At 65.5% G+C, this 23,970-nt stretch overlaps 2 protein-coding genes across 4 annotated transcripts; one reads left to right on the top strand and one right to left on the bottom strand.

Annotated features, from left to right (window-relative positions):
• Nucleotides 1–2,786: 2,786 nt before the first annotated feature.
• On the top strand, nucleotides 2,787–14,846 carry PHC1 (polyhomeotic homolog 1). Its single transcript, XM_029054411.1, has 15 exons — nucleotides 2,787–2,869; nucleotides 5,796–5,964; nucleotides 6,818–6,928; nucleotides 7,380–7,451; nucleotides 7,954–8,103; nucleotides 8,710–8,865; nucleotides 9,499–9,970; nucleotides 10,396–11,054; nucleotides 11,520–11,670; nucleotides 11,788–11,996; nucleotides 12,439–12,553; nucleotides 12,767–12,878; nucleotides 13,163–13,313; nucleotides 13,570–13,801; nucleotides 14,208–14,846. The coding sequence occupies exons 2-15, from the start codon at nucleotides 5,851–5,853 to the stop codon at nucleotides 14,360–14,362; spliced, it is 2,859 nt and encodes a 952-aa protein (XP_028910244.1). The 5' UTR covers nucleotides 2,787–2,869; nucleotides 5,796–5,850; the 3' UTR covers nucleotides 14,363–14,846.
• Nucleotides 14,847–14,942: 96 nt separating this feature from the next.
• On the bottom strand, nucleotides 14,943–21,441 carry M6PR (mannose-6-phosphate receptor, cation dependent). 3 transcript variants are annotated; one of them, XM_029054415.2, is made up of 7 exons: nucleotides 21,335–21,441; nucleotides 17,125–17,331; nucleotides 16,750–16,913; nucleotides 16,496–16,605; nucleotides 16,267–16,397; nucleotides 15,864–15,990; nucleotides 14,943–15,759 (listed from the first exon to the last, which is right to left on the bottom strand). In XM_029054415.2, the coding sequence occupies exons 2-7, from the start codon at nucleotides 17,328–17,330 to the stop codon at nucleotides 15,637–15,639; spliced, it is 861 nt and encodes a 286-aa protein (XP_028910248.1). In that variant the 5' UTR covers nucleotide 17,331; nucleotides 21,335–21,441; the 3' UTR covers nucleotides 14,943–15,636. The 3 variants fall into 3 exon arrangements, with proteins under 3 accessions (XP_028910248.1, XP_028910250.1, XP_028910249.1); XM_029054417.1 differs by lacking the exon at nucleotides 21,335–21,441 and adding an exon at nucleotides 19,394–19,509; XM_029054416.1 differs by lacking the exon at nucleotides 21,335–21,441 and adding an exon at nucleotides 19,314–19,389.
• Between the last annotated feature and the right edge of the window lie 2,529 nt (nucleotides 21,442–23,970).

Raw genomic sequence — 23,970 nt, 5'->3', positions numbered from 1 at the left:
CTAGACACCTTTCCTTCCCACAAGGAGCTTACAGTCTATGGGGGGTGGTGGGTGTCGGGGGGGAGATGGGCATGTAAATATAGAAATATAAATACAGAATTACGGTCCCACAGGGTCAATTCCCATCCTCAGGCCGCACGGGCCAGAGGTTGGAGCGGCGGTTCCTGATGTGTTGGAGGTTGGAGCCGCGGTTCCACACTGCCCCGGCTCCCACTCCCCATGGCCCACCCGCTCCCGCCCTCGTTCACTTTTTCTTTCCCCAAGCCGGGCCCGGCCAGGACGTTCATTCATTCATTCATTCATTCAATAGTATTTATTGAGCGCTTATTATGTGCAGAGCACTGTACTAAGCGCTTGGGATGAACAAGTCGGCAACAGATAGAGACAGTCCCTGCCGTTTGACGGGCTTACAGTCTAATCGGGGGAGACGGACAGACGAGAACAATGGCAATAAACAGAGTCAAGGGGAAGAACATCTCGTAAAAACCGATGGCAACTTAAATAGAATCGAGGCGATGTACAATTCATTAACAAAATAAATAGGGTAACGAAAATATATCAGTTGAGCGGACGAGTACAGTGCTGTGGGGATGGGAAGGGAGAGGTGGAGGAGCAGAGGGAAAAGGGGAAAATGAGGCTTTAGCTGCGGAGAGGTAAAGGGGGGATGGCAGAGGGAGTAGAGGGAGAAGAGGAGCTCAGTCTGGGAACGCCTCTTGGAGGAGGTGAGTTTTAAGTAGGGTTTTGAAGAGGGAAAGAGAATCAGTTTTGGCGGAGGTGAGGAGGGAGGGCGTTCCGGGACCGCGGGAGGACGTGACCCGGGGGTCGACGGCGGGATGGGCGAGACCGAGGGACGGCGAGGAGGTGGGCGGCGGAGGAGCGGACCGTGCGGGGTGGGCGGTACAAAGAGAGAAGGGAGGAGAGGTAGGAAGGGGCAAGGTGATGTAGAGCCTCGAAGCCTAGAGTGAGGAGTTTTTGTTTGGAGCGGAGGTTGATAGGCAACCACTGGAGGTGTTTAAGAAGGGGAGTGACATGCCCAGATCGTTTCTGCGGGAAGATGAGCCGGGCAGCAGAGCGAAGAATAGACCGGAGCGGGGCAAGAGAGGAGGAAGGGAGGTCAGAGAGAAGGCTGACACAGTAGTCTAGCCAGGATATAACGAGAGCCCGTAACAGTAAGGTAGCCGTTTGGGTGGAGAGGAAAGGGCGGATCTTGGCGATATCGTAGAGGTGAAACCGGCAGGTCTCGGTAACGGATAGGACGTGTGGGGTGAACGAGAGGGACGAGTCAAGGATGACACCGAGATCGCGGGCCCGAGAGACGGGAAGGATGGTCGTGCCATCCACGGTGATAGAGAAGTCTGGGAGAGGACCGGGTTTGGGAGGGAAGATGAGGAGCTCAGTCTCGCTCATGTTGAGTTTTAGGTGGCGGGCCGACATCCAGGTGGAGACGTCCCGGAGGCGGGAGGAGATGCGAGCCTGAAGGGAGGGGGAGAGGACGGGGCGGAGATGTAGATCTGCGTCTCCCTGACCCCCGACCCCCGGTGCGGTGGGGTGTGGTGTGTGGCCGCCCTCCACGCCGCACGAGCCCCTGAATGCGGCGCTGAGGCCCAGCCGGGCGATGAGGACAGAGGAGAAGAGAGAGGAGGAGAGAGGGGAGAAGAGAGAGAAGGAGAGGAGGGAGGACAGGGGAGAGGAGAGATGAGATGAGAGGAGAAGAGAGGAGAGAGGACAGGAGGAAGGAGAAGAGAGGAGAGGGAAGAGAAGAGAGAGAGGAGAGAGGACAGAGGAGAGGAGAGATGAGATGAGAGGAGAAGAGAGGAGAGGACAGAGGAGGGAAGAGAGAGAAGGAGAGAGGAGGGAAGAGAGAGAAGGAGAGAGGAGGGAAAGGAGAGAAGAGAGAGAGGGAGAGGAGAGAAGGAGAGAGGGGAGAAGAGAGAAGAGAGAGAGGGAGAGGGAGAGGAGAGAAGGAGAGAGGGGAGAAGAGAGGAGAGATGAGAGAGGAGAGGAGAGGAGAGGACAGGAGGAAGGAGGAGAGAGGAGAGAGAGGGAGAGGAGAGAAGGAGAGGAGAGGAGAGGAGAGAGGACAGGGGAGAGGAGAGAGGAGAGATGAGAAGAGAGGAGAGTAGGAGAGAGGAGGAAGGAGGAGAGAGGACAGGGAGAGGAGAGGAGAGAGGAGGGAAGAGAGAGAAGGAGAGAGGAGGGAGGAGAGAGGAGGGAGAGGGAGAGAGGAGAGGAGAGAGAGAAGGAGAGAGGAGGGAGAGGAGAGAGGTGAGAGGAGGAGAGAGGAAGAGGAGAGATGAGAGAGGAGAGGGGACAGGGGAGAGGAGAGGAAAGAAACAGAAGGAGAGAGGAGAGAGGATGGGAGAAGCGGAAGCCCCCGAGGCGGCGTGCGGCCACGGCAACGTGGTGGGGGGGGCCAGGATAGCGAAGCCGGGGGCGGGAGCCGGGCGTGCCCCCGGAAGCCGACCTCCCTCCCTCCCTCCTCCTTCCACTCCCCCGCCCTCCCTCGCTCCCCCGCCCGCCCCCGCCTTCGCTCACCCGCCGCGCCAGGACCCCCGCCCAGCCACATCGACACACACACACACACAAGCATCACCGCCCGCGCGCGGCCCAGGGCCGAACCAAACCCCCCGGGAGGTGACAGGCCAGGCCAGGCCAGGGGCAGGGCCAGGTCCCCCCCCCCACCCCACGGGCCCCCGGGACCCCCCGACCCCCGGCCCGCCCCGGCCGCCCCCAGCCTCGGGACCATCCCGCCCCGGAGGCGGGGCCCGGGGAAGGCCGGGAGACCCCCGTCCCTCGCCCCCCCCTCCCCCCGGCCCGGCCCGGCCCGGCCCGGCTCATGCCGCGGAGCCCCCGATTCGGGACGAGGACGGTGAGCAGGGCGAGAAGGGAGCGGGGCCCGGCGGGGCGGGGCGGGGCGGGCGGAAGGGGGGAGGGAGGGAAGGAGGGAAGGAGGGAGGGAAGGAAGGAGGGAATGGTCCCGGGGCGGGTCCCGGGGCGGGTCCGGGGGCAGGGCCGGATCCCTCGGGGCTCAGCTCTGGCCGCCTCCTCTGGCGGCCGCCCCTCGGCCGTGGGTCCGCTGCCCCCGCTGCCCCCCCCGCTGCCCCCCCCCGCTGCCCCCGCAGGGCGGGGCGACCCTCTCCGTGCCCCCAGTTCGCTCCTGCCCCGTGCCCCGCTGCCCCGCTGCCCCGCTGCCCCGCTGCCCCGCTAGCTGCCTCCTGCTCCTCCTTCCCGGCCCTGCCCCCTCTGCTCTTCTCCCTCCCCACCCTGCCCCCCGCCCCCACCTCCCTCCCCTTCCTGCACCCGCTTCTGTCCTCGCCCGGACCCTTGCGCCCTCCTTCCTCCCCGCGCCCTTCTCCTTCCCCTCTCTGCCCCCTTCTCCTTCCCCTCCCCGCCCTTCTCCTTTCCCTCCCTGCCCCCTTCTCCTTTTCCTCCCTGCCCCCTTCTCCTTTCCCTCCCCGTCCCCTTCCCCTCCCCGTCCCCTCCCCCCCCTTCTCCTTCCCCTCCCTTCCCCCTTCTCCTTCCCCTCCCTTCCCCCTTCTCCTTCCCCTCCCTTCCCCCTTCTCCTTCCCCTCCCTTCCCCCTTCTCCTTCCCCTCCCTTGCCCTCTTCTCCCTCCTCCCCTTGCCCCCTGCTCCTGCTCTCCCTGCCCCCTCTTCTTTCCCCCGCCGGGACCTCTGAGCCTTTCTCCTTCCCCGCCTGGACCCTTTCACCCTCTTCCCTCCTCTCCCTGCCCCCCTGTGCCCTCCTCCCACCCCTCCTTGCCCCCTGTGCCTTCTTCCCTCTCCTCCCTGCCCCTGGTGCCTTCTTCCTTCCCTCTTCCTCCTTCCCCATCCACCTCCCTGTACCCGCCTCCCTCGTTCTCCTACACCCTTCTCCCTCCTTCCCCGCTCAGCAACCTGTGCCGTCTTCCCTCCTTCCCTTCCTCCTTCCCTGCTCAGCCCTCTGCCCTCTCCTCCTTCCCCACCCGGTCCCTTGCTTCACCCTCTTTCCCCGACCCCCTCTGCCCCCCTTCTCTCCCTCCCTCCCTCTCCCACCTCCCTGCCTCCTTACTCCATCCTTAGCCCCCTGCAGACCTGTCCCCGGCCGTTTCCTTCTTCCTGGGTCCAGCCTTGCCCTTTCTCCACCAGACTGACTCTGTCCCCTGCTACCCTTCATTCGTGGCCCCAGCACTGATCCCGGACCCCTTTTGGGGGGCTCTAGGGCCCGAAGGTCGAGAGTGCCCATGATGCCCATTTGCTTCCCCTGGGTTTTCCCAGTACAGCCCGGGGCTGTGCCAGGACACTGGGTTCTGCAGCCCTCAGCCGCTCAGCACCCTGGGGAGGAAGAGCGGCACTGGAATTGCACCCCCGTTTTACCCGGGAGGAAGATGACCACAGGCCGGCCATTTCAACTCTGTGTTTCGTGCGGTGGCTAGGGCCGCAGAGGGGACTTGAACCCAGGTCTCCTGACTCTGTCCCATGCGTGCTATCTTCAGTCGACCTTGCTGCCCCTGCCACGAGGCCCCATGGACGAGGACTGAATATATCCCTCTGCCCTGAGCGCTCCGCCCCCATCTGAGGTCCCGCGGGGCTCCCCACAAACCCTAGCTGGAATTCCCTTTCCTCCTCAAACTTGATCCTCTTGACTCTGCCAGCCTCGTTAATTCCAGCATCTCAGATTATCGTCATCAGTGGTATTTCCTGGGCACCTGCAGGGTGCAGTGCACTGTGTAGGTTGCCCGTCCATCGCTGCGTTGTGCACTCGTTGTATACAGAGCGTGATAGAAACAACACAGTTGGTCCCTCCCTCTAAGGGCTTAAAATCTACTGGTCCCCCCCATTTGGGTTCCGACCTCTTCCCTCACTAGACCAAGACCAGTGGGCTTCGTTCTCTCTCTCGGTTCCTCAGCTCTGACAGAGGAGGCTGGTCCAGTTGTGAGGGAGGGGAACCAAACTCCAGCCCTGGACAGGGTCCTGAGGTTGAGGGGGACAGGGACGGTGAGGGGGCCGGGGCTGAGGGCTCGGGATTGTCCTTGCTTGACCCACCGGCTTCGAGGATTCTGTGCTCTTTAGGCCCCAGTCCAGAGGGTGAAAGGGTGAGGGTCCGGCCTAGCCTGCGGGTAAGGTTGAGGTGGGCGCAGGTCAATCCGTCTTGCCTTCCCGTTGAGACTCAGCTGGCTTTGGGCCTCGCTTGCCGTGGCTCATCCGGGCCAGGTTGGTCCTAGGGTTCTCACTGACCCTGAGCTGGGCGGCCAACTAAGGGCTCTGGGCGACCAGACTAGGCACGCCATAGGCCGGGGCTTCCGCACGGGAGCCAGAGAGCTCGGACGCGCGCACCCGGTTGTGTGCGTACGTGGGTGGGTGTTCCCGAGGTGATTCTGGTTCATATCAGTCCTCTCCTCTCGTTAGGGTGGCCTCTCCTTGTCCTCTGTCCTCCGTGTGCCCTCCTCCCGAGGGAGTAGTCCCCCCCGTGGCCTCTTCTACCTCTGGGCGGACTGCCCGCTTCAAGCGGGGCATTTATTTCTAGAAAGCTTGAGCCGGTGACCTGGGCTGACTGGACCATTCTTCCTCTGCTCTCCATCACTCCTGTTCTTTCACCACAGTCCCCGTAGGCCAGGCCAGATCCTGAGACCCCGGCTGTTCCCACCGCCCCCTCCCTCCCACAACATTCACCCGGCCAAGCGTCTGGCCCGTGGTCCGGGCCCCCGCGGGTAGAGCGACGGAATCCGAGCCGAGCCCAGCGAAGGGTGTGGGGCCGGGCCGCTTTGGGAGCCCGGGGCAAGGGCGGGCAAACTCACTCATCTGTCTCTCCCCACAGCTGACGCATCCATCCAGGCCCTGATCCGGGCACCGGGAGAGGCCTCGTTGGGGTCATGGAGACGGAGAGTGAACCAAACTCCAGCCCCACCCCTGGGGCTTCGGGTTCTGGGGGCTCCTCCCGCCCCCAGATCGCCCAGATGTCGCTGTATGAGCGTCAGGCAGTGCAGGTGAGGGGGGCCACGGGGTGGTGGGCTTGGCGGGGAGCCTGGGAGAGGGGCTGCAGGGGGCGGAGGGACCGATGGAGTCACGGAAGTGGGGCTGGGGTGGTTCTGGGGATGTCGGGGGAATGGGGTTGTCGGGATCACCTCCCCAGACTGCGGCCCCACACAGGCCTCCCCCTCCCCTTCAGCATCTGAACAAGTGGCACCAGCCCCTCTAGGCCACGCTTCCACCCGATTCTCCTCTCAGGGCTCCAGGGCTCAAAAAGCTTCTCCCCTTATCACTGCCCCCGCCCTGTCACCTGGGCCTTCCTGCCCCCCCACCTTGAGGACTACCCCCCTGCCCTTTCACTTGCACCTTCCCCCAACCCATGGCATTCCCCCGCCCTGCCACAGTCCTCCACAGTTCCTCCACAACAGTTCTTTCCCTGTCATCTGGGCCCTCCTTGCTTTCCATGGTTCTGCCCTCAATCTTCTCCTTGTCACCCGGGCCCGCCCCCATCCATGGTGTCCCCCAGTGCTCTCCTGTCATCTAGGCGTTCCCCCGCATCCGTGATTCCCCCTCATTCCTCACCCTTTCACCGGGACCATCCCACCGTCCCGTTTTCAGTCCCGGCCCCCCACCTTTTCCCCTGGTCCTGACACACCATTCCTCACCCCAACCCAGCGGTACTAGTCTCTGATCCGTCCTCCCTGCCCCCTCCCTTCGGACTTCGCCAGAACTCCTGGCCCAGCCGGGGGTGGGAGGCTCCGGGTGGGGGCCACGGGGCACAGGGCCGGGGGGCATAGTGTGGGGGCTTCCGGGTGGGGGACATTGAGTAGAGGGTCCCTGTGAGACACTCCAAGTGACCTTTGTCCCCAGGCCCTTCAAGCCCTGCAGCGGCAGCCCAATGCAGCCCAGTACTTCCACCAGTTCATGCTGCAGCAGCAGCTCAGCAATGCCCAGCTCCACAGCCTGGCTGCTGTCCAACAGGTGAGAGACAGAGACAGAGATTTTTGTGTGTGTGTGTGTGTTGGTGTGTGAGAGAAAGAGATACATCCAGCTGGCCCCTGAGGGAGGGGATGGCGGACCCCTCCCCCAAGAGGCCCAGCTCTCAGGGCCTGTGGGTGGGCAGGGATGGGGAGGCGGGGCAGGGGGTCGGGGTCTGTTCCTATCAGCGACTCACCTGTTGACTGAAGGAGGCACTCTTCTGCAGAGCCTCAGTTTCCCCACCTGCTAAATGGGGAGAGGTGTGCTCACCCCTTGGCCGTCCTGGGGGAGAAGGAGCTCTCGGAGCCTGAGAGAAGGGCTCAGAGAGAGGGAAAGAGCTGTGCTCCTCACCTCAAAATCTAGCCACTTGCCTCCCACCATGGACCGAACGTAATGGGGGGGACTGGGTCAGTCCACTGAGCATCTCTTCCCCACCCTCTGCCCCTCCCCGTAGGCCACGATCGCTGCCAGCCGGCAAGCCAGCTCCCCCAACCCTCCCCAGCAGACCCCCACCACGCAGGCCTCGGTGAGTACCGGCCAGTCTGCTGGTCCTTGGGAGAGCCCAGCCAGAGACCCCGGGGGCGGGGGGCCCAAGGGGGCGGTTCGGGGGGGAGCGGCAGGGGCTCCCCGGTTCACCTTCAGGGGGGAAGACACAGGGCCCGCAAGGGGTGGGGTGGTCCCAGAAATGGGAGGAGGCCGGAGCCTGGGTGGAGTGGATGGGTGAGCCAGCCCTGGGCCAGCTGCCAGGGAAGCCATGCTCTGAGCCCCGAGGATCCGTGGTGGTTCCTAGCCCACGCTGGGGTCGGAGCTCACGGACAGAAATGATTGCCCTCCCCTGGCCAGTTCTGCCCCCAGCCCTGCCCTTGGCCAGCCCCATCTCCGCCTGCATTTCTGTCCTGTCCCCATCCCCTTTTCTGCCCCGTCCCTGGCCAGCCCCGCCCCCGCCACGTCCAACCGCCCCGGGGGGTCCTTGGGGTCAGGATGGGGGTCCTGAGCTATCTGGGCCTTGGTCTTTCTGCCTGGCACAGATCAATCTGGCCACCACGTCGGCCGCCCAGCTCATCAGCCGATCCCAGAGCGTCAGCTCTCCCAGTGCCACCACCCTGACCCAGTCCGTGCTGTTGGGAAACCCGTCCTCGCCCCCCCTCAACCAGACCCAGGCCCAGATGTACCTACGGGTAAGCCTGGAATCCGGCCACCCTGCCCCCCGACCCTCCCCGGCCCCCGCCCGACCCATAACGGGGGGCGAGTGTGAGCCGGACGGGCCGCCCCGGCGCCCACTGTGCGCCGGTTCCTTTTGGGGTGGTTACCGAGTGGGCGGGTGCCAATTTACTTCCCGGCCCGGGGCCGAGCCACCAGGGCCGCCGGAGCCCACGCTTCCAGTTGGCGGGAGGCGGCCCCCCCGGGTTGGGGACCTCTGGGTTCCCCTGGTCCTCATCCGCCCGCAGCGCTCACAGCCGGCCGCCTCCCCCACCGTTTGCTACGCGGCTCCCGCCCCGCCCCCGACCGTGCCCCTCCCCGCTCGGACCGCGTCCTCACTGCTCCGACCCACGCGTCTCTGGTCTCCCGGGAAGGGCTCCGGTGGAAGCGATCGCGGCTCCCAGCCCCCGCTGCCCCCCGGCCTCCGCTGTCCCCGGCCTCCGCCCCCTGTCCTCTCACCCCTCCCCGGCTGCTGCCGTTCCGGTGCCCCTGACGTGACTGGTTTGTTATCTCTGATTCCCCATCCTACCCTGCCCCGTCCCCTCCACTCCCCTCCGTTCCCGCCCCGCCACCCCCCGGGCCAGCCTCAGCTGGGGAGCCTGCTGCAGGTGAACCGGACCCTGGGCCGGAACGTCCCTCTGGCCTCCCAGCTCATCCTGATGCCCAACGGGGCCGTGGCCGCCGTCCAGCAGGAGGTGCCTCCGGCCCCGTCTCCTGGGGTCCATGCTGACACGGACCAGGCCAGTGACCACTGTCCCCTCCCCTCCCTCCCCCGGCCTGATGGGCAGCCTTACAGTATGCTCTGCGCCACGGGGGGCGGGCAGGGGATCGGGTGTGGGGGGCGGGGGCGCTGGATACAGATTCCACGCCAACTCCGGGTAGCGGAGAATCGCATCCCACAGACAGAAGCTCCTCGAGGGTAGGAACCAACCACCTCATCCCTCGTATGCCCTCTTGAGTCCAGCAGGGAGGAGCCCGGTAAAATGCCCCGCCCCCAGCAGACACTCAGTAAATGTCGCTGGACGTTGCGTAACTCGCCAGCCAACCGACCGACGCCCGTGCGCCAAAGGGCTGACGGGGTGGCCGACCTGGAAGATGCCCTGGCTTTGGCCCGAACCCCCGTACCTCCCATCCCCTGAAAGCTGGGGCCCGGGGGGTCGGGCCGGAGGGGGTCCCCTAAGGTCCGGTCAACGCTACGGTCCCGTAGCAGTGGGGAGCCAAGCCGGGGGCGGAGGGGGTGTCGAGATGCCCCTTCCTGCACCCCTCCACGTCTCCATCCCCCCACCCCTCCCTCGCTCTCCAGCCCGTCCGCCCGTTCTGTCGCCCGTCCCGACCGTCTGCTGAGAAGAACCGTCCGCCCCTTTGCCTTGCAGGTACAGAACCTAGCGGTCCGGACCCAGCAGGCCTCGGCCCCCAGCGCCCCCATGTCCGGCCCCACCCAAAAGCCCCCTCCCACCGGCGTCCCCCCGGTCTCGGGGCTGGCCCAGGCCTCCAGCCAGGCTCTGGCCGTGGCCCACGCCACCTCCGGGGGAGCCGGCCAGTCGCTCAACCTCAGCCAGGCCGGAGGAAGCGGGGGACCCGGAGGGCCGGGGGGCGCCGGGGGGAGCGGGGTCCCGGGCCCGCTGGGGCCCGGGGGCCTGGGCGGAAGCTGCCCGCGGAAGGGCACGGGCGTGGTGCAGCCGCTCCCCGCGGCCCAGGCGGTGACCGTCAGCCAGGGCAGCCAGACGGAGGCCGAGAGCGCGGCCACCAAGAAGGCGGAGGCGGAGGGGGGCGGGCCCCAGAACGTCGGCATGAACCTGACCCGCACCTCCGCCCCCGCTCCCGGGCAGACCCTCATCAGCTCAGGTGAGACCCGCTGCGCTCCCCAGCCCCTCCCTCCCACGCTTTTGCCCGCAAAGAGGGCGCTGGAGCCTCGGTTCCTCCGCTGCCTCGCCTCCTGCCCGCCGGTTTTTTTCCTCACCTGTCCCGGTCACGTGCCCTCACGCTGTCCTGGGAGGCAGGGCGGAGAGCGGGGGGAGCCGTGGGCCCCGACCGAGTTGAGACGGGACTCTGCCGTACCGGCTCGTGGGGTGGGCCCGTGACCCTACCCGGGGCCCAGTGGGGAGGCGGCGCGCTCCCTGGGAAGCTCAGAGCCTCCTGCGGAGCCTCTCCCGGGGAGGCGGGGGGTTTCGGGAAGCCGAGGCCCAGGGCGACCAGGGAGTTGGTGGGGACCGAGGTTCCGGGCCAGTGCGGCTCACGGCCCGCCCCCCGCCTCCCGGACGCCTCCGCAGCCACCTACACGCAGATTCAGCCGCACTCGCTGATCCAGCAGCAGCAGCAGATCCACCTGCAACAGAAGCAGGTGGTGATCCAGCAGCAGATCGCCATCCACCACCAGCAGCAGTTCCAGCACCGCCAGTCGCAGCTGCTGCACACGGCCACCCACCTGCAGCTGGCGCAGCCGCCGCCGCCGCCGCCCCCGCAGCCGGCCCCGCCGCCCCCGCCCCAGCCGGCCCAGACCCTGGTGGTCCAGCCCATGCTGCAGGCCCAGCCCCCGGACGGGGCCTCCAGGCCAACGCCCCCGGGGGGGTCTAAGGCCCCCCCGCCCCCCGGGCCGGCCAAGACGGCAGCCGCCCAGCAGCCCCCGCCCCACATCCCGGTGCAGGTGCTGGGCGGCCGCCCGCCGGGCACGGCCCAGGCGCAGGCCCTGGGCCTGGCTCAGCTGGCCGTGCCCCCCGCCCGGGGCCTGCCGGGGGCCGTTCAGCCCGGAGGACCCTCCCCGCCCTCCTCTCAGGGCTCCGGGCCCCCGGTCGACGGGGCCCCGGCCCCCAGCGTCAACGTGGTGCCCATGCCCGGGACCGCGCACGTGCTGAAGGGCCCGGCCGCCTCCTCGCCGCCCGCCGTCGCCCAGGTGCCTGCCGCCTTCTACGTGCAGCCCGTCCCACTGCAGGTGAGAGGAGGGCCCGTGCCCTGCCCATTCCCCGCTCGTGACCGTCATTCGGGTCTCCCCGCTGAGCCGGGCACGGGCTGGGTTCCCTTGGGATCCGAGCCCGCTCCCCTCCCCCGTTCCACGGGTCTTGACCGGCACCAGCCTCTGCGGGCGGCGGGGTCAGCTGGGATCCCCGCCTGGGAGTTCCCAGGTCGGGGCTACTACCCGCTTAGGGACCCCGAGAGTCCACCCCCGCTCCCATTCGTCGCTGGGGTGGCAGGATGCCGCGGGGGAAAGAGGAGGGCGTCTCGATGCTGGGACCCCACTCTGCTGGCTCAACAGCCCAGGCCCGCGGGGGCGCCCACTTGGCACTGGGGACTTGGCAGCCCGGGCCTGCGGGAAGGTTTTGCCGGGGGGGATCTCCAGGCGGGCCGAGTGGCTGCGAGCTCTGCTTGCCGTCATCGGATTCCCCTCTTCCGGCCACAGGGCAAGCAGCAGACCCCGGCGGTCAAACGCAAAGCCGAGGCGGAAGACGAGCGGGAGGAGGCGGTGGTGCCCGCGGGCGTCGTGCTTCCCAGCAAGGTCTCGCCCGTGGCCCAGAGTCCCCTGGCCGTGGAGGAGAAGGGGAGCTTCCCCGGTGAGATGCCCGTCCAGAGGGCCCTGGGGCACGGGCGGGACCACCCCCAGGGGCCACGGGATGGGTCCAGGGGTGGGACCTGGGGGCGGACGGGGCCAGCGTCCTTGGTTCTTCCAGAGAAAGCCGAGCCGGGGGCCGTGGCCGCCCCCAGTCACGGCGACCTGCCCGCCCCGCCGCCCGCTCCGCTCCCCGCTGCGCCCCCAGCGCTGGCCATGGTGTTGCGCCAGCCTGGAGACTCCAAGCCGCCGCAGGCCATTGTGAAGCCTCAGATCCTCACCCACATCATCGAGGGCTTTGTCATCCAGGAGGGGGCGGAGCCATTCCCGGTAGGAGGTGCCGCGGGAGACCATTCCCCAGGAGCTGGTCAGGGGAGGTGGGGAGGTCGGGACTTGGGGACACCGTTCCTGGCAGCAGGGGGAGGGGTGGTTGGGGCGGGGGGAGACCGTTCCTGGCCAATGGGGGGAAAAGTGGATGGGGCGGGGGAAGCGGTCTCCCCGTGAGCATTCGGAGGGGTGGTTGGGGCCGGCGTGACCCCCTCCCTGGGAGAAGCGGGGCTCAGGGCCTGGGGAAGCCGTTCCTCGTTGGGACAGCGGGAGGGTCAGGGACGAGGGAAACGACTGCCGGGATCGAAGCAGGTCCGGCTCCCTCGGCTTCCACCCCCCAACTCTGAAACTGGCGCGAGGCCGTTCTTGGGACGCCGGCCCCCTCCCCTCTCCCTGCTGAGGGTGGGGATGGCACTGCGCTGACTGCCCTGTCCTCCCCGAGCAGGTGAGCTGCTCCCAGCTGCTCAAAGAGACCGAGAAGCCCCTGCAGGGGGACGTCTCCTCAGCCGCAGACGAGAGTCAGTCTGGGGGCCCCCTGGCCGGGGAAGACCTGACTCCAGGTGAGATCCGGGACCGGGCCCGGGCCCGTTCAGCTCCGGGGAGCCTAGAGGGTGGGTGGAAGAGCCAGGAATTTGGGGAGTTGGCCTACGGGATGACAGGAAAGCAAGGCTGGAGGCTGGGGGGCTGAGAGTTGTCTCCCGGGTCTTGGGGGGCCGGTGGGGTGGGTGCCGGGAGAGCTCGGGCCAGCCTCTCCCATCCTCCCGTTCCCTCAGAACTGGAGAAGAAAGCGGCAGATCTGCTCCAGTGTGAGTACTGTGGGAACTACGCCCCAGCCGACCAGTTCCGCGGCTCCAAGAGGTTCTGTTCCATGACGTGTGCCAAGAGGTACTCCCGTCCCAACTCCTACTCTGACCCTATACACATCCCCTACCCCTTGCCCTGGCCCATCCCCTCCCTTCCAGCCACCCATCCGTACACGTCCCCTACCCCTTCCTCCGACTCTCCTCCTTCCCAGCCACCCGGACGCTCACATCCCTTAGCCCTTGCTCTGACCGCCCCCTTCCCAAGCCGCTCCTACACACACATCCCCCAGCCCCCGCTCTGACCCTCCTCCCCACCCAGCTGCCCCTTCGTACACATCCCGTAGCTCCTGCTTCCCCTGCTCCCAGATACAACGTGAGCTGCAGCCACCAGTTCCGGCTGAAGCGGAAGAAGATGAAGGAGTTCCAGGAGGCCGGCTACGCCCGCGTACGTCGGCGTGGTCCTCGCCGTGGCTCTTCGGACCTCGCCCGGGCCAAGATCCAGGGCAAACGCCACCGGGTGAGCCGTTTGCCTGCCCCCTTGAGCTCCCCGCAGTCGGTCACCCCCCGGCCCACGGCATGGCCCCAGCGTCCCGCCCCCTAAACTGCTCTCTGTGGGTTTGGGCCCGGGAGGAGCCACTGAGTTGGCGACCAAAAGGCCCAAAGATCACCTTCTCGCCACGTGGCCCGGGACCAGCTGGGCGGGCCGGGGTCCCAACCCCTGCCACCTCGCCCCGACCTCTCGGGGCCCCTGACGCCTCTCCCTGACCTCGCAGGGTCAGGAGGACTCCAGCCGCGGCTCCGACAACTCCAGCTATGACGAAGCCTTGTCACCGACGTCGCCCGGGCCCCTGTCGGCCAGGACCGGACACGGGGAGCGGGACCTGGGCGGCGCCGGCACGGCCCCCCCGACGCCGGAGCTCCACGGCATCAATCCCGTGTTCCTGTCCAGCAACCCCAGCCGTTGGGGCGTGGAGGAGGTGTTCGCCTTCATAGCTTCTTTACAAGGTCAGGCCTCAATCCTGCTCTCTTCCCCCCTGGGCCCTGACCAGCTGGGAGATGAGGGGCTGGGTGAGGTCGCCAGGCATGTTGGATGGTCCGGGCGGGGCGGGTGGGGGAGTCAGGGTTTTGGAGGTGTCCTTAAGGCCTCTAACCTTAAGTGTCATTTGACATCCAGGTTTGCTCTGGCCTTTCCTTTCCGGAGGGGTCTGGGAGTGCAGCGGGGAGGTGGCCCAGGGTTAGAAATTCAGACACTGCCAAAAGCACACTTTCACCCTCGTAGGTGGGCCCCGGGTAAACTGTCGGGGGGTGAGTGCAGAATGGCCACCTGGAGGAATCACCTCAGTCACGCCCCCCCGGGCAAGGGGGCCGCACCGCTCCCCTCTACCCTTATGCCGACACCCTCTGCCCACAGGCTGCCAGGAGATAGCGGAGGAGTTTCGCTCGCAGGAGATCGACGGGCAGGCCCTGCTGTTGCTCAAGGAGGAACACCTCATGAGTGCCATGAACATCAAGCTGGGCCCGGCCCTCAAGATCTGCGCCAAGATCAACGTCCTCAAGGAGACCTAGCAGGGGCCCGGACGACGGCCGCCGCCTGCCTCGGCGGGCGCTCCGGGAGAACGGGAGAGGAGACGCTCCGCCCCTCCACCCCCGACCTGGGTTTCCAATGCAGGCAGGCAGGCAAAAGTTGGGGGGGGGGGGGCCCCCGCACGCACGGGTGCTGACCCTGCCCCGGGGCGGAGCGGCCCGTTTCCGTCCCTGCCGGCCCCTCCTCCCCAGCCGGGCTGGAGCAAAGGGGAGAGATGAGGCCCGGGAGGGCTGCCGCGATTCCGCTGGCTCAGCCTGGCTGCCCCTGGGGCGGGGGCTCTACGAGGGGGTGGAGGCGCAGCTGCCCGGCCCCCATCTCCTCCTTCCCTTCCATCCCTTCCCCACCTCCCACCCCGTCCTCGGAGCCCCGCGTGGGCCTCCAGCACATGGACCCGCCTCGGCCCTTGAGCCTTGTACAACAAAAATATCCCATATTTTTTCTTCCTCAATAAAAGGATGAAAACCAGTCTGAGGGGTCTTTCCCTCCTCCTGGAAGGGGGCAGGGGGCAGGGCCGCCTCACCCTCCAGGCTCAGCCCCAGATTCACAGAAGCCAACCCCGGGGGTGTTCTTGGTTTTTTAATGTCTTTGTACAAAACGTGGTGCAGACTTCACCCTTGTAAAACACCAGGGGGTGGAGAGACAGCTGCTGATCTTGTGCCCCTCTCATCCGGGGGGGGGGGGGGGACTGAAGCGAGAGGGCTGGAGGCCCTTCTCGTTTGGCTCCCGCCCAGGAGGGCCTGGCTGCCCGGGGCCGAGCAGAGGGACCGGAAAGAAGAGCGAGTGGAGAGCGGGTCCTGAGGGAGGCCGGGAAGCCCCGGGAGTCAAGCCCTGACCCTGGTCCGGCCCCCGCCGGGGCTCCCTCCTGTGCAGGGGGTGAGGGCCGGGAGCCCCCCACGCTCGGCTCCGGGCGGAAATCCAGTGTGTGGAGGCAGTGGTTGGCGGCGGCGGCGGCAGCAGGAACGGAGAGTAGTAAAAAGGCCAAGGACAGTACCTACGGCCCGTCCCCTCCAGGCGGGCCCTGGCCTGGTCCGGGAATGCGCGGGGCAGCACGGCGGGGAGCGGAGCGGAGCAGAGGGCGGGACGCGCCGGCTGCGGAACCGGGGAGGGAGGGCAGAAGGGAGGGGGCCGGAACGTGGCCCCGGCCCCCTCCTCCGGCTCCAGCCTCGTCCAAGGTGGGGCAGAGAGCAGCGTGTCACGGAGCGGAGGCGCCGGCCGTGGGGCGGGGGCCGGGGCGGAGGGAGGCCGGGGGCGCGGCTCACATGGGCAGCAGGTGGTCGTCGCGTTCCTCCGGTTCCTCGCCCAGCTGCTCGTCGCCCACGCCCCGGTAGGTGGCCGGGCCCGAGCGGGGTTTGGACCGGCACACGAAGTCGCAGCCGTCCTGGGGGGCAGGGTTGGGGGTGACTTGCGGCTGCGCCCCGGGGAGCCAACGGCCCTCAACCTGGGGCCAAGCTGGGGCGTCCCCCGCCCCCCGAGGTCACTTACCGCCACCAAGTTTCCCAGATCCTGCCAGAAAGCAAAGTGAGGGAACTGCTCCAGGCCTTTAGCCCCGACCACAAGCCGCTGGTACAAAAAACCGCCGATGATGTAGACGGCGACCAGAGAAGCCAACCTGTGAGAAACGGGGGGGGCGGGGGGGGGGACCGAGGGGAGGGCGTGTACGTCGGGGAGGGGTGGGGAGGGAGGAGCCCCAGCCGGTGACTTGGGGCCACCGCCCCCCGCCCCCGTTCAGGGGGCCCGCGGCTTCCCACGCTGCCCTCGTAAGGCTGCCGGGCCTCGGTCCCGGGAGACCCCACGGGCAGCAGGGTGGGCCGGGTGTGGACGTCAGGAAGCGAGCCCCGTTTGGGGTCCGGCCCGGGGCCCCCCCTGCCTGCAGCCAAGCACCCACGTGATGAGCAGGACGGAACCGACGCTGAGGTGGGTGTCCTCAGGAGGGCAGGCCAGGCTGCTGTCCATCTCGAAGAGGTAGAAACATTCGTTGACTTTTCCCCGCTCTTCGGACACGGGGACAAAGTTGCCCTGCGGAGGAGACACGGGCCGGCTGGCACCCGCGCGGGGCCCCGCCGCACCGCCCCCCGCGGGGCCGCCAGCCCCATCCCGTCTCCCCTCCGCCTCACCCCCAGCATATTCCGGTTGCAGGAAATCATGACGATGGCTCTTCGCTTCTCTCTGCCACAGTGTCTGTCGTACATATCTCCCCCCTTATAGGACAGTATGATCCAGTCACCTGGAGAATGGGCAGAGAGCAATTTGGAGGTGGGGGCTGGGGCTGGAGAGGGATGGCGCGGGCAGGGGAGCCCAGCCATTCGGCGAGGGTAGGGCCAGGAGGCGGAGGAGGCGTGGGCCTGGGGCCCACGGCCCAGAAACCTACTTCCATTGAAGATGTGTGTCTCATTGATCCTGCCCACCACGGTCTCCTTCTGCTTCTTGTCGACCTGCACCAGGCCGGCTCCCGACGTGCCGTTGCCGGCTTCCCGGCATACCCTGAACTTGTAGGTGTAGGCTTCTGAATCCTGACCCACGCTGCTCTCAAAGCTGGCGGGGGAGAGGAGGGGCGAGGGTCAAGGTGGTCAGCAGCCGGCCCGTCCCCTCACCGCCCCCCCCCCACTCTCCACGGGCTTCGGCCACCGCGCCCTCTCGCAACCACGCACCACCGACCTGGACCCTCTTCCATCTTGGTCGGGGCAGAGCCCCGGAGGGAGAGGTCACTGAGGCCGCCCCGGGGCGCTGGGAGCCTCGCCCTCACCTGAGGTCGTAGAGCGGCGCCAGCTTCTCCAGCAGGGCCCGCTCCTTCTCCGACTCTCGGTCCCCCTCTCCCAGCAGGTCGCACGTCTTCTCCCCGGCCTGCCAGGAGTCCCGCACGGCCGTGGCCAGGAGCAATAGCAGCAGCAGCGGCGGCGGCAAAGGCGGCGGGAGCCTGTTGACCCGCTGGGGGCTGCGAGAGGGGACCATCCTACATGGGAAAGGAGCCAACGGTGAGTGGGAAGGGAGCGAATGGTCAGCCCCACGGTCTCGCAAGGTTGGGGTGTCCGGCGTCCCCTCCGGGCGACTCCAAGGACCCCCGTGCTTATCCAGCGGGGACAGGCCCCGATCTGCCGGCCACGGGCCGGAGCCTCACCCGCGGCCGCTCGCAGAAACCCAGGGGACCGGGGGTGTGTCCCCGGGGCCTCCGGCCCTCTCTCGGGCCCCTGGGAATACAGAGCCGGAACTGAAAACACCGGACGCGGCGTCAAGGACGGGCCAGCCGGACGCCTGACCGGACTGGACCCAGAATTTCAATCCCGAGGGTTGCAACGGTCCCCGCCCGCCTCCTGGGGTTTCAGCAGGCTCTCGTCCTCGGGGATGTGGGGGGTGGTGGTGGTTGGGTGGGCCTCCCCTGGGGGTTTGGGGTAGCCAGTGCTGCGGTCCCCTCTCCGAGCCGTGGCTCTTGCCCCACGGGCCCCGGGGGGAGAAGCTGAAATGGCACATGGGCTCCTCGGCCCTGTGACCCCGGGTCACCCTAGGGTGGCCCAGATGGGCAGAGCTGGACTTCGCGGGCGTGGGAAGTCAGGCCAGCACGACGGTGGGGGCAGAGTGGGGAATGGGAGGTGGACCCCTGCAGCCCAGCGCGGGAGCCCCAGCATCCTGGGGGAGGCGGAGCAAGGCCGGTCGACCAGTCCTCCCCATCCCACCTCAGCCTCCGGATGGCCCAGCCCTGCCTTGGAGCGACGGGGGCGGGTTGCAACGTGCCCGGCGTCATGAAGGTGAGACCCACGGGGCCCAGCAACGGCATGGTGCCAGCGAGCCCAGCCCTGCTCCTCTTTAGCGCTCGGTACAGTGTCTGACGCACGGTAAGCACTTCAATACCACTGTTATTATTATTCCTCTCCTTCCCCCGCTGGTGACTGGGGCTCTTTAGCCTCTTCTGGTCGCCCCTCGTTCAACTCTTCCACGGTGGTAGATGGGGCTCATTTGATAGTTAAGTTCAGCGTGGGCTGGGCTGCCCCTCACCCACCCCCGGCCCTTGCTGCCCAGCAGAGTGCCCTAACCCTAACTCTGCCGCGCCGCTCCCGTCCCCCACCCCCCTCACCAGTTGTCCCTTCCCTGTGTGGGCAAGTCACTTCTCTGTGCCTCAGTTCCCTCATCTGTCAAATGGGGATTAGCTGTGAGCCTCACGTGGGACAACCCGATGACCCTGGATCTACCCCAGCGCTGAGAACGGTGCTCGGCGCATAGTAAGCGCTTAACAAATACCAACATTATTATTCCCGGAAACCTGTGGGAGTGTCCTCCGCAAACTCGCTCCCGCCCACCCGTGCGCCCAAAGCTGACCGTGCCCCCAGAGCTGGCGAGCCGAGGCCACCGGCTCAAGACCCCTCTGTGGACCCCGCGACCTCTGCTCCTTCCACGTGATGTGGGCGGCGCGCCCACCCCCAACCACCTGCCGCCCGGGGCTCTCGAAGCCCTCTGCCCCCATCGCTCCTCTGCCCAGCCTGGAGGAGGCCGGCCGGCCGGCCCGGGGCCCAGAGGGCACAGGCGCCGTTTCCCTGCAGCGGTCAAAGGAGAATGACGTCGGTATTCGTTAAGCGCTTACTAGGTGCAGAGCACAGTTCTAAGCGCTGGGGTAGACACAGGGGAATCGGGTTGCCCCACGTGGGGCTCCCGGTCTTAATCCCCATTTTACAGCTGCGGTAACTGAGGCCCAGAGAAGTGAAGTGACTCGCCCACAGTCACACAGCTGACGAGTGGCAGAGCCGGGATTCGAACCCTTGCCCTCGGACTCCGAAGCCCGGGCTCTTTCCACCGAGCCACGGTGAGATCGTCGTGCGTCGGGGCCTGCCGGGGACCGGACCCCGAGTGTCGAGATTCCCAGCGCCTGCCGGAGCGAGAGGGCGTCGTCACCCTAGGACCCTAATTCTCTAAGAAGGCGGCGACGTCTCCCTCGCCGGGAGCGACCTTCTGGGCAGGCCACCGGTGCCGGGCAGCGATGGGGACCCGGGGAGGGGGGGATCTGACGGCTTTTGGGGGTGGCTCACGGCGCCGGCTCGGATCTCTGCCGTCCCTTGCTGTGGCCCGAGGCTCCGCCGCCCCCCCGGGGCTCCCCGGTGGCTCGGGTCCAGCCTGCTGCTGCTGCTTGGAATTCATCCACCGCTCGGGGTTACAGAGGTCAGAGGTTCTGGTCGATGTCTGCTGCTGGGGGGGGACGAGATCTCCTGCCAGTCGGCTTAGCTGGGGTCCACGGGGGGCATCCGAGTCGCTGTTTCCACACTGGCTAATGACTAACTCCGTTATCTCTCTACAGGCAGAGAGGGCCAAAGGGTCAGGCGAGAGGGGTGGGCCGGGGGCTGCGCCAGGGGACCGGGAGGGCTGAATGATAACCTTGGCATTTGTTAAGCGCTTACGAGGTGCAGAGCGCTGTTCTAAGCGCTGGGGAGAGAGAGAGACAGGCTTAATCATGTGGGTATTTGTTAAGCGCTTACCAGGTGCGCTGTTCTAAGCGCTGGGGAAAGAGAGAGACAGGCTTAATAACGTTGGCATTTGTTAAGCGCTTCCTGGGGCAGAGCGCTGTTCTAAGCCTTGGGGGAGACAGAGAGAAAAGCTTAATAATGTTGGTATTTAAGCGCTTCCTAGGTGCACAGCGCTCTTCTAAGCGCTGGGGAGAGAGAGAGGCTTAATAACGTTGTTATTTGTTAAGCGCTTCCTGGGGCAGAGCGCTGTTCTAAGCCTTAGGGGAGAGAGAGAGAAAAGCTTAATAATGTTGGTATTTAAGCGCTTCCTAGGTGCAGAGCGCTCTTCTAAGCGCTGGGGAGAGAGAGAGGCTTAATAACGTTGGTATTTGTTAAGCGCTTCCTGGGGCAGAGCGCTGTTCTAAGCCTTGGGGGAGAGAGAGAGAAAAGCTTAATAATGTTGGTATTTAAGCGCTTCCTAGGTGCAGAGCACTCTTCTAAGCGCTGGGGAGAGAGAGAGGCTTAATAATGTTGGTATTTGTTAAGCGCTTCCTGGGGCAGAGGGCTGTTCTAAGCCTTGGGGGAGAGAGAGAGAGAAAAGCTTAATAATGTTGGTATTTGTTAAGCGCTTCCTAGGGGCAGAGCGCTGTTCTAAGCGTTGGGGAGAGAGACAGGCTTCATAATGTTGGTATTTAAGCGCTTCCTAGGGGCAGAGCGCTGTTCTAAGCGCTGGGGAGAGAGACAGGCTTAATCATGTTGGTATTTGTTAAGCGCTTCCTGGGGCAGAGCGCTGTTCTAAGCGCTGGGGAAAGATAGAGACAGGCTTAATCATGTTGGTATTTGTTAAGCGCTTAATAGGGGCAGAGCGCTGTTCTAAGCGCTGGGGAGAGAGACAGGCTTAATCATGTTGGTATTTGTTAAGCGCTTCCTAGGGGCAGGGCACTGTTCTAAGCGCTGGGGAAAGAGAGAGGCAGGCTTAATAATGTTGGCATTTGTTAAGCGCTTCCTAGGGGCAGAGCACTGTCCTAAGCGCTGGGGAAAGAGAGGCAGGCTTAATCATGTTGGTATTTGTTAAGCGCTTCCTAGGGGCAGAGCACTGTTCTAAGCGCTGGGGAAAGAGAGAGGCAGGCTTAATCATGTTGGCATTTGTTAAGCGCTTAATAGGGGCAGAGCACTGTTCTAAGCGCTGGGGAAAGAGAGGCAGGCTTAATCATGTTGGTATTTGTTAAGCGCTTCCTAGGGGCAGAGCACTGTTCTAAGCGCTGGGATAGACAGAGGGGCATCAGGCTGTCCCACGTGGGGCTCCCAGTCTTCACCCCCATTTTCCAGATGAGGTCACCGAGGCCCAGAGAAGTGAAGGGACTCGCCCAGGGTCCCCCAGCTGACAGGGGGCAGAGGCGGGATTCGAACCCAGGACCTCTGGCTCCCAAGCCCGGGCTCTTTCCGCTGAGCCCCGCAGCCATCCTTGGCGACGCCCCCCCCCCCCGCCCCCTCCACCGAACCCTAACCCGCCCCCTGCCCGCAACTCACGTGCCGAGGGGCAGGGGCAGGGCCCGGGCGGGCGCCGCGCTGCTCGATAATCAATGAGGCCTCATGAATATTAAGCAGCGCCGCCACCGCCTCCCGGAGCGCTCCCTCTCCGGGGGGAGGGGGGGGGGCAGGGGGGGGGGTCCCGGGCCCGGTAGCCTGCGGTTGCCGGGGCTCCTCGCACGGACCCGCGGCAGGAACCGGAAACAGGAAGCGCCGCGCGGCTGCCGGGCAACCGGCACAGCCACGTGACCGCACCGACGCCGCCGCTTCTCCCCCCGCCCCTCCCCCGCCGGACCGGCCAATGGTAAAGGCGGCCCCGAGGGGGCGGCCCGCCTCCCCGCCGCGCTGCCCTCCGCCCATTGGCCCGCTTCCCACCTGCCCTCCGCCCATTGGCCCGTTCCCCACCTGCCCTCCGCCCATTGGCCCGTTCCCCGCCTGCCCTCCGCCCATTGGCCCGCTTCCCACCTGCCCTCCGCCCATTGGCCCGTTCCCCGCCTGCCCTCCGCCCATTGACCCGGTCCCCACCTGCCCTCCGCCCATTGGCCCGTTCCCCGCCTGCCCTCCGCCCATTGGCCCGTTCCCCGCCTGCCCCCCGCCCATTGGCCCGTTCCTCACCTGCCCCTCGCCGATTGGTCCGTTCCCCACCTGGCCCGTAGGCCCCGCCCCCTCCGCCCACGCGCCCGGGACCCCCGGACGTCAGCCTTCGGGACCGCCAGAGGGCGCTCGCCGAGCGTCGGGGCCCGTGGGACTCCCGGGACGGGGGGCGGCCAGGACCGACCGACGGACGGACGGACAGGCAGACGGAGACAGAGAGATGCTTTGGCCTTTTAGGGGCGCACGGCCCCCAGTCACCGTTCACACGAGGCCCCCGAGTCCAGCGGGGTTCGGTCGCGAAGTCGAGGACTTCTCTTTGGCTTTATGGCATTCCTTTAAGTGCTCCGTGTGTGTCGAGCACCGGTCTAAGAGCCGGGGTGGGTTCTAGGTAATCAGGTTGGACACAGCCCCTCTCCCTCACGGGGCTCACAGTCTAATACTGATGATGTGGGTATTTGTTAAGCGCCTACTACGTGCAGAGCACTGTTCTAAGCGCTAGGGTAGATACGGGGGAATGAGGTTGTCCCCCGTGAGGCTCACAGTCTTCACCCCCATTTTACAGATGAGGGAACTGAGGCACAGAGAAGAGAAGTGACTCGCCCGCAGTCACACAGCTGACAAGGAGTAGAGACTAATAATAATAATGTTGGTATTTGTTAAGCGCTTACTATGTGCAGAGCACTGTTCTAAGCGCTGGGGGAGATACAGGGTCATCAGATTGTCCCACGTGAGGCTCACAGTTAATCCCCATTTTACAGATGAGGGAACTGAAGCCCAGAGAAGTGAAGTGACTTGCCCACAGTCACACAGCTGACAAGTGGCAGAGCCGGAAATCGAACCCATGACCTCTGACTCCGAAGCCCAGGCTCTTTCCACTGAGCCGCGTAGGAGGATGTGGCATTGGATACCCATTTGACCGTTGAGGAAACCGAGGCACAGAGAAGTTCAGCGACTTGCCCAAGGTGACCCGACGAGCAATTAGCAGAACTGGGATTAGAACCGGGACCTCCGACGCCCGGGCCCGTGCTCTCCCCACTGCTTCTTTTAGATGTTTGTGCGCTTTGTTTGATTGTTCTGTGGTTTTTAAGTGCTCGCTATGTGTCAGACACTCTTCTAAGGGTTGGGGTAGATACGAGTTAATTAGGTTGGACACGATCCCTGTCCCTCACGGAGCTCGCAGTCCAAGTAGGGGGGAGAATAGGAGAACTGAGACGCAGAGAAACTAAGCAAATTACCCGAGGTCACCTAGCAAAGCGATTGGCAGAGCTGGGATTAGAACCCAGGTCCTCTGACTGTTCTTTCCACTAGGCCGTGCTGTCTGAGGGGTCCGTGGGGGATCCGAGGAGAGGCGTCCTGAAGGTGGGAAGAGATGCCAGACCAGAGAAGGAGAGAGGTCAGGGCCGGCGAGGTAGAATGGGGAATCGTCCGTGAAGGGAGGGGAGTCGAAGTTGTGGGAGTGAATGAGTTCTCCATGGGAGCCAGCGTAGGGGGAGAAGAGAAAGGGGACCCCAGAGCCCGGCGAGGAGAGCCACCTCCCCACCACCGATTTAAGAGGTTGGAGGCAGAGGAGTCGCTGGCGAAAAAGACCCAAGAAGGAGCAGCCAGAGATGGATCGATTTGGTCAACAAATTCATTGGTCAACAGGGTCTAGGGCAAGGGAGAAACGGCCTCGGGGCCCAGTTGGAGGTCAAGCCCGCGGGGGAGGAGAGGACAGCTCTGCGTACGATAAACACTCGATAAATACAGTTGACTAACTGAACTGTGGGGTTCAAAGGGGAACTGGGTCAGGGCTTTACATTTTAGTTTGCTGCTCAGTTCTTATCGCCACCTGATCTCTTTCTGGTTCAGCCTAGTTTCTTTTAGCCTGGCCGAGACATGGCAGGGTTTCCCGCCTTGGCTTGCTTTCCCCATTGATCCATTTATACTAGCAATGGCTGTATTTGCTGTGTGCCTGCTATGTTCATTCATTCATTCATTCAATAGTATTTATTGAGCGCTTACTATGTGCAGAGCACTGTACTAAGCGCTTGGAATGAACAAGT

The sequence above is a fragment of the Ornithorhynchus anatinus genome, chromosome X4, assembly GCF_004115215.2.
Source record: "Ornithorhynchus anatinus isolate Pmale09 chromosome X4, mOrnAna1.pri.v4, whole genome shotgun sequence".
Classification (NCBI taxonomy): Eukaryota; Metazoa; Chordata; class Mammalia; order Monotremata; family Ornithorhynchidae; genus Ornithorhynchus; species Ornithorhynchus anatinus.
The sequence above is the reverse complement of the archived record's forward strand: the minus strand, read 5'-3'. Positions and strand labels throughout refer to the sequence as shown.